The 12873-nt window shown below is 32.3% G+C and overlaps 1 protein-coding gene across 4 annotated transcripts in view; it reads right to left on the reverse strand.

Annotated features, from left to right (window-relative positions):
- slc12a7b (solute carrier family 12 member 7b) overlaps window positions 1-12873 on the reverse strand; it is a 68424-nt gene that overhangs the window by 17625 nt on the left and 37926 nt on the right. For all 4 annotated transcript variants that reach the window (XM_079406894.1, XM_079406891.1, XM_079406892.1 and 1 more), the window contains exons 4-13: window positions 12011-12157; window positions 9685-9739; window positions 9242-9372; window positions 8273-8514; window positions 7091-7302; window positions 5072-5236; window positions 2998-3096; window positions 2776-2833; window positions 1708-1882; window positions 44-162 (exon numbers count right to left, since the gene is read on the reverse strand). In XM_079406894.1, the coding sequence (XP_079263020.1) occupies window positions 44-162; window positions 1708-1882; window positions 2776-2833; window positions 2998-3096; window positions 5072-5236; window positions 7091-7302; window positions 8273-8514; window positions 9242-9372; window positions 9685-9739; window positions 12011-12157 (1403 nt within the window). The remainder of the gene's footprint in view (window positions 1-43; window positions 163-1707; window positions 1883-2775; window positions 2834-2997; window positions 3097-5071; window positions 5237-7090; window positions 7303-8272; window positions 8515-9241; window positions 9373-9684; window positions 9740-12010; window positions 12158-12873) is intronic.

Here is a 12873-nt window from a genome sequence, read left to right on the forward strand (position 1 = left end):
CTCTCCACACTGAAGGAGAAACAACATCAGACATGAGACTCACATGGAAAGGATTGGAGCCACAGCGTCCAGAGAAGCGATGAGAATCCCGCTTTCACAGATCACAGCCGTCAGCAGAAGAGCCCAGGTCGGCTCTCCATTGGCTTTTCCATGACCAAACACCTGAGAGACCAGCAGATGACAGTCAGAGCTCTGTATGCCTGCATATGTGGAGGCTTATGTGTAGAATAACACGAAGACATGTGATATTATTCAAAAGATATCGAATGAATCATCTGAAATCCTTGCCACAGAAAAATATAGTTTAATAGTTATTGTTACAATAATAAACTGAGGTAATCTGGTATTAACCAGCACTGTTATTAAATAAAAATTAAATATTCTGAAAGCATCTTAAACCATTTGAAGGAAATACCATTTTAATTCCCATATTACCAATCAATTTATCAACTAAACTAAACAAACTTTTATTTATTTTTAAATGTTATGAAATGCACATCCCTGTTTCAATAGTAAAAAGTGTTGTTATTATTAAATAAAACCAAAACTATTTAAAAAAATATTAATTTCATAAAATGCACCCGTCTCTGATGCTGTTATTGTTACATAAAACTAAAACTATTAAAAAATAGTTTTAGTTTTGTAAAAATAGTTAAATAGTTTTTATTTTAAAACTAATTCAAATAAAGCTGAAATTAAACAAATATCAGAAGAAAAACCTCAATTTAAATGTTCCGGCTCCAGCGCGGATGAATCTAATGTTTTGAGGTGAATGTGTTGCTGTCAGTCACCGCACCACTTCGCAATCACAGATTCTAGCCTATGTCTTGGAATAGAAGAATTTTCACCATATATTGCCATCTAAACAAGTAACAAGTCTGCCACGTTTGTTCTGACCAACTGAGGAAAAAAGCATTTCCATAAATCGTGCTACCAATGGTGATTAAATCTAATGATCGGTTAGCTCATATCGCATAAAACCATGCAAATTATTATTATACTTTACTCTCAAATTATTAATGTTAACAACATCAGCATTGCATGACTATGGATATACTGTGCATTAAAATGTAGATATCAATTTCTGTACAGTCTAATCTAATTGTCATGCCATTCGAATTTCATACTAAGAAATTCTTCTAACTCAAAAAGCTAATTATTCTTCCTTCGAACTGGTTTTCTTTAAAATACAAATCTTATATAATCCCAGGTTATCTGTAATCAGCACATTTAAAATTGGAATATAATTTAATATCATTCACATGTGTTTCATAAACACATAATGCTTTCTGGATTGCAATCCGCCATCAAAATGATCAATTTAATTACTCTAGCTGCTGTGATCCTCACATGTGATAGCCTAGTAGCCGGGACAACTTCTTTATGTTTACAGATGTGGCGTAATGACGCAGCAGCATGCTCGAATTTCACGCAAAAACATTATTATAAGCTAACCGTTGTGAATCGGGCTAAAGTAAAGTTTTGAACACTGCCTGGTTATGTAATTGCTCAAATATTGATTTCGGATCATTTTTAAATTACGGACTGCAGCTTTAATATAGCTGACTTAACTGACATATGTCATAAAAAATGACTAAAATTAAAATAAATCCTGAAAATCTAAAAATAAAAGCTTATTCAAATTATCATGTATTATAGATATATGATATCACGAGATATCTGATGCATATGAAGTGCGAATGATACCTCGAGGAAGGGCACGATCCCGTCCCGCGCAATGGCCTGCAGTAACCGGGGGGCGCCGGTGAGACTCTGAAGCCCCGCCCCACAGCAGGAGAAGAACGAGCCAACCACAATCACCCAGGGCGAGGGCCAGGACAATGTGCCAATAACTAAATTACCTTTAACAGAATCTCCAAACCTAAAAAAAAAAAAAAAATTTAAAAATTCATAAAAATTCTGCTAAATTTAGAAATCTTAGGGGGAAGCATAATTGCAGCCTATATAGAATTCTGAAAAATGGCTTTGAAACTATTTTCATTCTGAAATTGCCAGTAAATTTCACAAATATGATTTTATAATAGTAACAATAATTCAAGTAGCACTGGTATTTAGAAATAATAAAAAAAACACTTTATAAAATGAATCTATCTCTGATGCAATCACAAATAGTGTTATTTTTAAATATTTAATTAAATATTAAAAATTTTAATTAAAGCAGAAATAAAACAAATATTAAATAAAAAAAACATATATTAAACCTTTAATTTTTATATAAATTTTAATGCACCAGTCTCTAATTCAAAATTCGATTGTACAAACTTTGTTATTGTTACACAAAACTAAACTATTTTGTAATAAAATATAGGTAAACAAAATTATTAATAATTTAAACTACTTTATACTGATCCCTTGCGGTATTGAATGAAACATCAAAATATTTCAGGCTTTGAAACAATTTCCACTCAGAAATTGCTAGTAAATTTCATAAATAATGGCAAAGAAACAGCAAGTATCACACTGAGGTAGAAAGACTTTCTTGCAAAATTCACTCCAACAACCTTGGTTTTATTTCAACATTATTTTTTTTACAGTGTATCTGTGCATCTAAGGAATGACTAAATGCAGTCTAGGTAGGCAGTGCACTAGGTTTAGGAACAGACACAGGCATTTCCTGTGATGTAATCATAATATTACATATAAAGAGTTCATTGACCTGAAGAAAATCTGCTGTTATTAAAGTAGATTGCCTGTATGTTTATGCAGGAAAATGAGGATATTATGAGTGGAAAACGAGAAGCAGAAAGAGCTCACTTGTCTCGGAGCAGCACACCCTCGATGCAGGCGCCAAACAACACCACGCAGGACAGATCTGAGTTACACCGCTAAGAAAACCAAACAGCATCTCTCCTTACACGCTCTGTCTCTCAGACACAATACTAATGCTTCAGTGATTTAGTTTTACAATTGATTCGATTATGATTCCAATACATGGTTACATATATAACGCTGTAGACCAGTCTAGACTAAGGATACAGATGACGGTGGTGGTTGCGATGGCGAGGATGGTGCCGATGGGAATGGACCTCTGAGCATCTCTCAGATCCCCGGATCTGTTGGATCCAGCCATGATTCCTGCACAACAGAAACGGACGGATGAATTACATGTGTGCTTTTCAGAAGGTGAAATAAGATTCTTATAAGATGAGAAAAACGTAAGTTATAAAGAAAAAAAAATGACTGGTGTATGAATAACTGAGTTATAATACATTACAAAAATGTATGATGTCTGAGTCAAAATTCAGTTTTATTCATTGTAAAATAAAAATATAAACATAATTTTATTTTAATGACATGAAGCTTAACTAAAACATATATACTAGATGAAAAACCTAAATTAAATCACTAATTGAAATAAAATAAATTGAAGTACTAAAAGTACTAAAATTAAAATTGTAATAAAAATTAAAGCCAAATAAAAATGACAAAAGCACACAACAAAATTACTAAAACGAACACTACATTAAAAAGAAAACTGAAACTATAAAATAAATATATTAATAAATTCTACACTGTACAGTATATTACTATAATATAAATAACTATAAAATAACACTGGTTAGAGTTGTTGAATTCAATGAATTTCTCATAGTTTATTTCAACGAACCATTCAAAAATGTTTAATGAATTACATTTTAATATTAAATTTTTTTTGTAAAAATATAGCTAATATATATACAGCGGTGTGAAAAAGTGTTGGCCCCCTTCCTGATTTTTTTTTTTTTTTTTGCATGTTTGTCACACTTTAATGTTTCAGATCAAACAAATTTAAATATTAATCAAAGATAACACAAGTAAACACAACATGCAGTTTTTAAATGAAGGGTTTTTTTTAATGAAGGGAAAACAAAATCCAAACCCACATGGCCCTGTGTGAAAAAGTGCTTGTGTTTGGGCTGTTTTGCTGCTTCAGGACCTGGAAGACTTGCTGTGATAAATGAACCATGAATTCAGCTGTCTACCAAAAAATCCTGAAGGACAATGTCCGGCCATCTGTTTGTGACCTCAAGCTGAAGAGAACTTGGGTTCTGCAGCAGGACAATGATCCAAAACACAACAGCAAATCCACCTCTGAATGGATGAAGAAAAACAAAATGAAGACTTTGGAGTGGCCTAGTCAAAGTCCTGACCTGAATCCTATTGAGATGCTGTGGCATGACCTTAAAAAGGCGGTTCATGCTCGAAAATCCTCCAATGTAGCTGAATTACTACAATTCTGCCAAAAACTCCTCCACAGCGCTGTAACAGACTCATTGCAAGCTATCACAAACGCTTGATTGCAGTTGTTGCTGCTAAGGGTGGCCCAACCAGTTATTAGGTTTAGGGGCAAGCACTTTTCACACAGGGCCATGTGGGTTTGGATTTTGTTTTCCCTTCATAATAAAAAAAACTTCATGTTGTGTTTACTTGTGTTATCTTTGATTAATATTTAAATTAGTTTGATCTGAAATATTAAAGTGTGACAAACATGCAAAAAAATTTAAAATCAGGAAGGGGGCCAACACTTTTTCACACCACTGTAATATATTGTAGGTATATAGCCTACAGAACATATATATTTTAGCCATTTATTGCTATAATATTAAATAACAGTTTTTATTGTTGTTTTATATTGTTACACACATGTATAGTATAAAGAAAATTCCTTCATTTTGTGAAACGCACAAATTATTTTAACTAGTTGCTTTCTTTAGTTTGCAATAATTTAACTAAAACAAACAATTATTTGAAATGTTCCTCAGAAAACAAAATAAAATCAACCTTTCAAGCCACTTCAAAACAGATTATATGATATATAATTAATTAATTTAATTAGATTACATCCCTCAGCTCTAATGCTTTAGTCAAATTCTCCCAAAAGCTCAGTGTGTTATTACAGTAAGATCATGTCCTGAAACGCTTTACAGGGAGTTCACACGCGTCCTGCTGAGCTCACTGTGAATCTGAGAGCACTAGATAAGACAGATCCCCGCTCACACTCATGACCAGATCAGACTAGTTTAGTTTAAACCGAACAGCAAAGGCACGAGAGTGATGGATGTGATGGTACCTGTGACGGAGGGGAAGTAGATTCCCACCAGCAGCGTGAAGAAGGCAGTGATGTCATTGACCACATACGGCATGTGTTGGTCCTGAGACGAGTCGCTCGCTGGCACTGACGGCACGGCTTTCTCCACCAGCATGCCAGCAGGACCGTAGCTTCCCCACATGTTCTCTGTGCAAACCAAAGACAAACCCACTCATTACAATGACATAAGCTTTCATTTATGGCCATTTGGTTCAGTAATATCTGCATCTGATAAACCACTAAAATTGATAAGCTTAATTAAATTCACGTCTGTTGAAATGAAAAGGCATAAAAAAAAAAAAAGAGCCAAGAGTACTTTTTCAGAAAGTGTGTCTCATTCAGGCATACAAATCTCTCATCTCTTTTTTCTTGGACAACCAATAAATCTTGCACAATAAGTTCAGGAACATGTAAATATAATATTCCATTAAGTGACCTTTTTCTTCGCCCACTCTATTAAAATGAAAAGACCATAAAACACGAGTGCTATGCTAGTTTGATCAAATTATGAGGACGAATTGACATGCTGTGAAAAATCACTTGAATGTCCTGTACTGACCTACTTACACAAAACTCCAGACCAGACGCAGTAATGCTGCGTGAAAACAATTATTTCTGCTCACTTTGACATCAGTGTGGAGATATTAATGCCAGGCCTGGCCTGTTAAATCCAGCAGGATCCGGTCTGGAGCAGGAGAAATCACCAATGACATTCAGAGCCACAGCGGCTTCATGATCAATGACTAAATACATGAACGTATGGCATATGATAAGAGAAGGTATTACAAATACATGCTGATGGCCTAGGCTTGAACTCTTGCCATGTTCTGTGGGGCTTGGGGTCAGAGGTCACTTTAATGCTCAATGCAGGAGTTTTCAGTCTGGGGTCCATGAAAAAAAATTGATTTGAATTTGTTTAATGCAAAATATATTGTTACGACTTTCAAAGTTAATCTAGTTCAAAGTGTGCACGTAAGATTTGAATGATTTACATTTATGCCATTTTATTTGTTTCACATTGACTAAATATAATAATATTCAGAATGTTCAGAAACCATGGCATTAATTGCAACAATTTGGTTATTTTTTCCATATTTTTTTTATTTTTGAAAAAATAATTTAGATATGCTGTCAACTTAATAACAAGATATTTTAAGAATTTGTTATGTGGAAATTTGTAAAAAATAATATTTCCAGATAATATTTTAAGAATTTGTTTTAGTATAAGAATAAAATAAAATAAAATTTTAGCATAAAAAATTGGAGAGATTTTTTTTTATTATATGATATTTGTACACTTAAGCTATAATTGTAATATGTTCAAATGTAATATTTAGTCTTTTTTTCAGAAATCATGGCATTAATTGCGTTATTTTTCCCATGTTTATTTCTTTTGTTTAAAATATAGAATAATAATAATGATAAATATCTCAATTTAGTTAAAAGCTATTATTCTAACAAACTGTTTTGAGTAAAGTTTAGTATAATCTAAAAATAAAATTGTATTTTTTACTTTAGGTAAGCGGTTGCATAATTTAGTTTTGGAAATAATCATTTAAATTTTTTTGTCTTTATATGATATTTAATATTTTTCTCAGGCAGTAAAATGTATTTTCATATCTGAAAATACACAGCTGCCTATATATTTATTGATATGTATTATTACATCATTTAAAAACCATCATCATCATATATATATATATATATATATATATATATATATATATATATATATATATATATATATATATATATATATATATATATATATATATATATATATATATACACGTCTAAATATGTTTTAACAGTGAATAGTCATTTAGAAGAGACTTCCCAAAGTGATCAACAGCTGAAGTTGAAACGAACACAAAAACAGCACATGCAACCTAATTTACTTCCATAATATGACTTATTTTGAAGTGTAATGCAGCATATTAAATGTTATGTATATACAAGAATTCACAGAGGGTAAATGTTGCCTTTAGGTCCTGCTCTCACCTGAAATGGCTCCGCTGGTGAGGCCGGGAATGCCCTGGATCTCGGTGACATTATTGAGGGTGAAGTATTCATTGCAGCTGGCGTTGAGCTCTGGCCCTTCACAGAACAGAGACCAAAGCTTCGTGGTCACAGTCACGTTGTCTATTATTTCTGTCTTCATGCACTTGTCAAAGCCGTGGTTCTGCAGGGTGCGGTTGCCCAACAAACAGACCCTGGAGAGGACAAAAGAGCCTTTACAAAGATTTGAAACCACGAGCTGCACATTTAAATCAGAGTTTATTGTCAGGAGGTTTGTGGCCATTGAGAAAGCCTGTGTTCATCTGTGAAACAAACACTGCTGCGGATGTTTGTGGTTCAACAAAACGCACAGAGAACTGCTTTGATTAGTTAGATTGGCAATGCTGTAAAACATACAATACAAGGAGGCTCCAACAGAGTGCATTTGTTGGCTTAAGTGCAAAAAAATTTAAATACAAACAAATAAATAAAATAAAAATTTACTTAGTTTTAGGTAAGTTCAAATTCAAAAATTGAAGGCATTAATGTTTGCCTACAAAACCCCCACTGTCTCTGCACCCCTTTACCTAAATTCATTACTTCAGACTCGTGTGCCTCTAGAAGCTTGTGTTCTGCAAGTGAACGCCACTTTTTGTTTATCCCATAGAGAAACAAAATCACTTTCACAGACTTTTACATTCAATTTTCCCTCTTGGTGGAATGACCTGCCCAACTCAATCCCAGCAGCTGAGTCCTTAGCCATCTTCAAGAATCGGCTAAAAACACATCTCTTTATTTGACCCTCTAACTCTAGCTATCTCTATTCTAATTCTATTCTTTAAAGAAAGGCCTCTAACACTAGCTTGCTTCTATTCTATCAGTTTTCTTTTTATTTATTATATAATAATACAAAATTGCTGCGTGTGCTGTGTTAAGCTAACAGAGACTTGTTATAGCACTTGTATATCATTGATTTTGATTGCTTCCATTTGTCCTCATTTGTAAGTCGCTTTGGATAAAAGCGTCTGCTAAATGATAAGATAAGATCAAATAAAAAAATGTTTAGGTAAGTGAAATAAAAATGATTCAAATAAAATAAAATACTAGACCTTTTATGTAAGTGATATAAACGTGCTTCAATAAAATTGAACTAAAATAAAATAAAACCCTTAATGTGTGACTCACGGAAAAACTGGAGGTTCAAAGATGGTTTTGATGACCCCGGCGTAGATGGCCAGGATGGACAGCACCACACAGGCCAGGAAGACCAGCGCGAGCTTATTGACGTACTTCACACCGACGAACACCACGAGAGACATGAGCGTCAGACAGCACGTCCCATAAACACGCATGTTATTCAGCAGAGCGTCCGCCTCCTGCGCCTTCTCCTCCGCCTTAAAGATGGCAGCGCTGGGAACTATGTACGTCTGTGACACAACACAGAAAGGTTTTATAGAACACAATAAAGAGGAATGGAAACATTATCAGACAGATTCAATCTAAAATATAACCATCCTTGTCCTTGCGTGACCCCCATTTAAAATTTAAAAGGCAGCTATATATTTTCATGAAAAAAGACCCCATTTATACTGTAAAAAACTTAATATTATAAATGAGCAAATTATTTAGAAAATGTTTAGTTTTGTACTTTTAAATGTATTATTTGTTTAAGCTCAACTTTTATTATTTGTTTAATTTAAGCATTTGTATTTTAACAATGTCATTAATTTAATCTTATTTTTATAATTTTTTTAATTTTAGCATTTGTAATTTATTGATGTATTTATTTTAAATCTTATCAAATAAAATAAAATTTACTTATTTTATGTAAATAAAATAAAAGTGCTTAAAATAAATAAATAAAATAAAATACTTATTTTAGGTAACTGAAATAAAAGTGCTTAAATAAAAAATAAAAACACAAAATAAAATAAAATATTCACCATGCACCTTAATTTTATATTGGCAGCAAAAACTTGAATATCTCATGAATATTCACAGCTATCATTGGATAATTCCTCAATTGAAAGTTTGAAGCTATTCTTAGATGATCTTTACGTCCTAGTGGCTAATTAGCGGTTTCTAAAATCTCTTGTCTTTGGATTTTCTGGCCCTAATCTGACTGTAACCTTTAACTGCACACACAACACTCACCAAGAGGATCTCGATAGTCCCGAGGATGTACATGGCGCCGGCGAACGTTGTGCCCAGATAGAAACACAAGCCCACAGCGCCTCCGAACTCCGGGCCCAGAGAGCGAGAGATCATGTAGTACGAGCCTCCAGCTGCACAAAAACATCAGCAAAGTGTAAATGTGACACAGAATGACAAGATCTCAAGGGTAGAACAGGAACATGACGACCGCATGCAACGACAGCAGCATATTTCTACTGGAAACCAATGGTACGGTTACAATAAATACCATAACTGGTCATGCTGGTTGGGTTTTTGAGGTATAATTTGGCTTAATGCATGACGACCGCATGCAATGACAGCGTACGGTTACAATAAATACCATAACTGGTCATACCATCATTTGGTTTTATGCAGATTGTGATGTAATTGAGAGCAATACATTTAATATGAAAATGTGTTACCTGGAACAACACCGTTTGTGGCAATGGCACTCATTGATATGGCTGTCAACATTGTCTGTAAAAAAAAAAAAACTATTAATTCAGATTATTTTTTTAATTAAAGCTTTAATAAAAAATATAGCATTTTTTAATTACTATTAATTCAGATAAAATATATACATTTTAGATAAATTATTTTTCTTATTTAAAAATAAAATAAAAATCACTGATATCAATTCTAATGCGTAGTATTACATAAAAATTTAATATTTACTAAAATGCTGATTTTTTTACCAATTATAATGTGTAATAGTATATAAAGTAATTTAGTATTTAGTATAATGTTGATTTAACTTTTAAAGATTTTCCTCATTATTTTATGAAAAAAAGAAAAATGGTTTAATTTTTTAAAGAAATTTTATAATTGAAAAAATTAAAATAAAATAATGCAATATTTACTGTAATGTTAATTAGATTTGAAATATTTTATCATTTAAAAATGTAATTAATATTATACCAAATATTACAGTATCGTATGTAATATTAACCATAAGAATTTAAATAATATGGTAATAATATTGTGAAGGGAGTTTCATATCAGCTATGTTATTCTAATATTACAAACACTATTTTAAAATAACATGCACTGATGAATCGTTCACATTCAGACCAGGAACATGTATTAAGAAAGTAAACAGGTCAATGAAACTCAATCATGTACAGCACAGTAATGAGGTTCTCCTTTTCTTTTTCCAGGAGCGTTTAGTTCTGTTAAAGGTCATCTGCATCTGGCCGTTATGCAATCCGGCCGTTGTGTCTGAGTGTCCTTGAGCCGAGCGTCCACTCTAAATCCCTGGACTAAAGCCAATTAACAGCCACGAGCCTCCAGCAGGCTTAACGAGTGAAATAAAGCTGTTTGAATGAAGAAGACCGAGATCTTTACTGGCCAAATACAGACACAAAGAGTCCTGAACACCGCTTCTGATTATAATCAGATCAATATTCAATAGAATCTATTTCTATTCTGATCATGTAAGATTATGCAAGAATGGCTTAGAAACAGTAACATAAGTTTTCCCCTCCTCCTTAACAATACCATTAAACGTCCCTTAATTTAAACTTGTATTAATTTTTATATTAAATTATTTTTATATTAAATAAAATATAAAATGTTTATATTAAATATTTTATATTAAATAATTATATATGATTTCTAATTTTAAAATGGAAGGAAAAAAATGCTAAAAATGGGAAGCTATTTATTATTATTTCAAAGATGTATACATATAAAATACAAAAAAAAACTATTTTATTTAGCTATTTTAAAAAAATATATATTTATATTAATTTATTTACTTGCTTACTTATTTGAGATATGCAAACTAAAATATTGCCATTAAAAATCTGAAGTTTATTGGTGCACATTGTAGCCTTTTATAATTCCCCTTTTTGACTTTTTTTAAGTCATAAAAAAATTTAATCATCCAATCAATTCCTAAGTTTGGTCTAGCATTTTACATTCCTGCCCGTAATTATTTATATTTATATTTATATATATATATATATATATATATATATATATATATATATATATATATATATATATATATATATATATATATATATATATATATTACACACACACACACACACACATATTTTTATTTATTTATTTTGGCATATTTTTCTGCAAACTCAAAAATTAGCATGAAAAATCTGCCCTTAAATTCAATTGGATATTTATTGTTGCACACTGTAATCTTTTCATCTTGATCTGCTTCCAAAATAACTTCCTTTTCTAACTTTTTAACATTTATAATTTTAACATTTATTTATAAAGAAAACTTTTTCAGCATCCAATCAATTCTTAATGGACACCATTAGGTCCAGCAGTCCTGCATTTTTCATTTCTGTTGAACATCCTGTTCTACTCAATAATGTGTCACATTAAGGAAGAAAAACAGGCTGCAAACACAGTGTTGATATTGATTTACCTTCCTAAATGAGGAAGTAAATACGTCTCCTCAATGCAAAGTTCAATCACACTTAGAAACGTCTCTCTATCGGTCATTTATCTCTAATAGACGCTGCATAAACCGGCAGCACTGAGATCTTGATGGTTCCTGAATGAGCAAATGGCTTTGACACAATCGCCGGAAATGTATAATGACACCAGTAAGTGAAGGTTGAGGTGAATTAGACGCTTGATCCCATTGTCCGCTGTGGTTTATAAATAAGCAGCGGTGTTAGAGACTTCTGAGCACAGGAGATTACACACGTGTGAGTTCAGCTGAAAGAGGGCCGAGGCAGGACCAGCCACCCCTGAACCCATGCGGTTTGGACTTACACACGAGCAGCACATGGACACAATGATAAAGGACTCCAGGATTCCCGCCGTTCCCACAATCCACGTCATTCGCAGGAAGAGAATCACTCCCAGGATGTTCTGCAGGCAGGGCAGGTAGACCCCGATAAACGTCCCCATCTGTGGACTCTGCACACAAACACATGCAGAAGAGACGGCATGAGAAACACAAGCTTGAAATGATCGCATATGCACGCAATATTCACGCACAAAATCTAAAAATGACCATCTTGAAAGGTTTTTCACAATAATGCCACAAATAACTTTTTATTCATTCGTTTTTTAAAAACACACACATAGCAGCAGTGTTATTTTAGTATAATTTATATTCTATTATAGTTAGAGATTAAATACGTTTTTATTTTTGAATGTTCTGTTTTCATTTTAATTTTAAATGTTTTAGTAAGTTTGTTGAGTGTGGTTAGTTTTTTTATTTTTAGTTAATTTAAAGTTAAATTATAAAGGGAAATGAGAAATGTTGCTTTGGCCAGTACACTGTAAAAAACTAATTATAGTGCATTTTACAAGAAATACAATTTCAGTTAAAAATGTAATGTTTAATTCAATGCGTTACATGCTACTTTCTTTGTAATTATTTGTGAATTTTACTAGGAAAATCGTAACGATTCTCAAAATTATTTTTTATACTTTATTTTATTTCAGTTAACATTTATTTAGTTATGGTTTTAGTTTTACACTGAAAAATGGCGTAAAACAATTTTTACAATTGCTAGTAAATTTAGCAATAAATAACAAAGAAGCAGCAAATAAGACCGAACTGAATGTTCAATTTTGAAGTAGAAAAACTGAAATAGTCTCGTCTTGTAAAACACCCTAATAACCTT

Source organism: Barbus barbus (assembly GCF_936440315.1).
Source record: "Barbus barbus genome assembly, chromosome: 44".
NCBI classification, from domain to species: domain Eukaryota; kingdom Metazoa; phylum Chordata; class Actinopteri; order Cypriniformes; family Cyprinidae; genus Barbus; species Barbus barbus.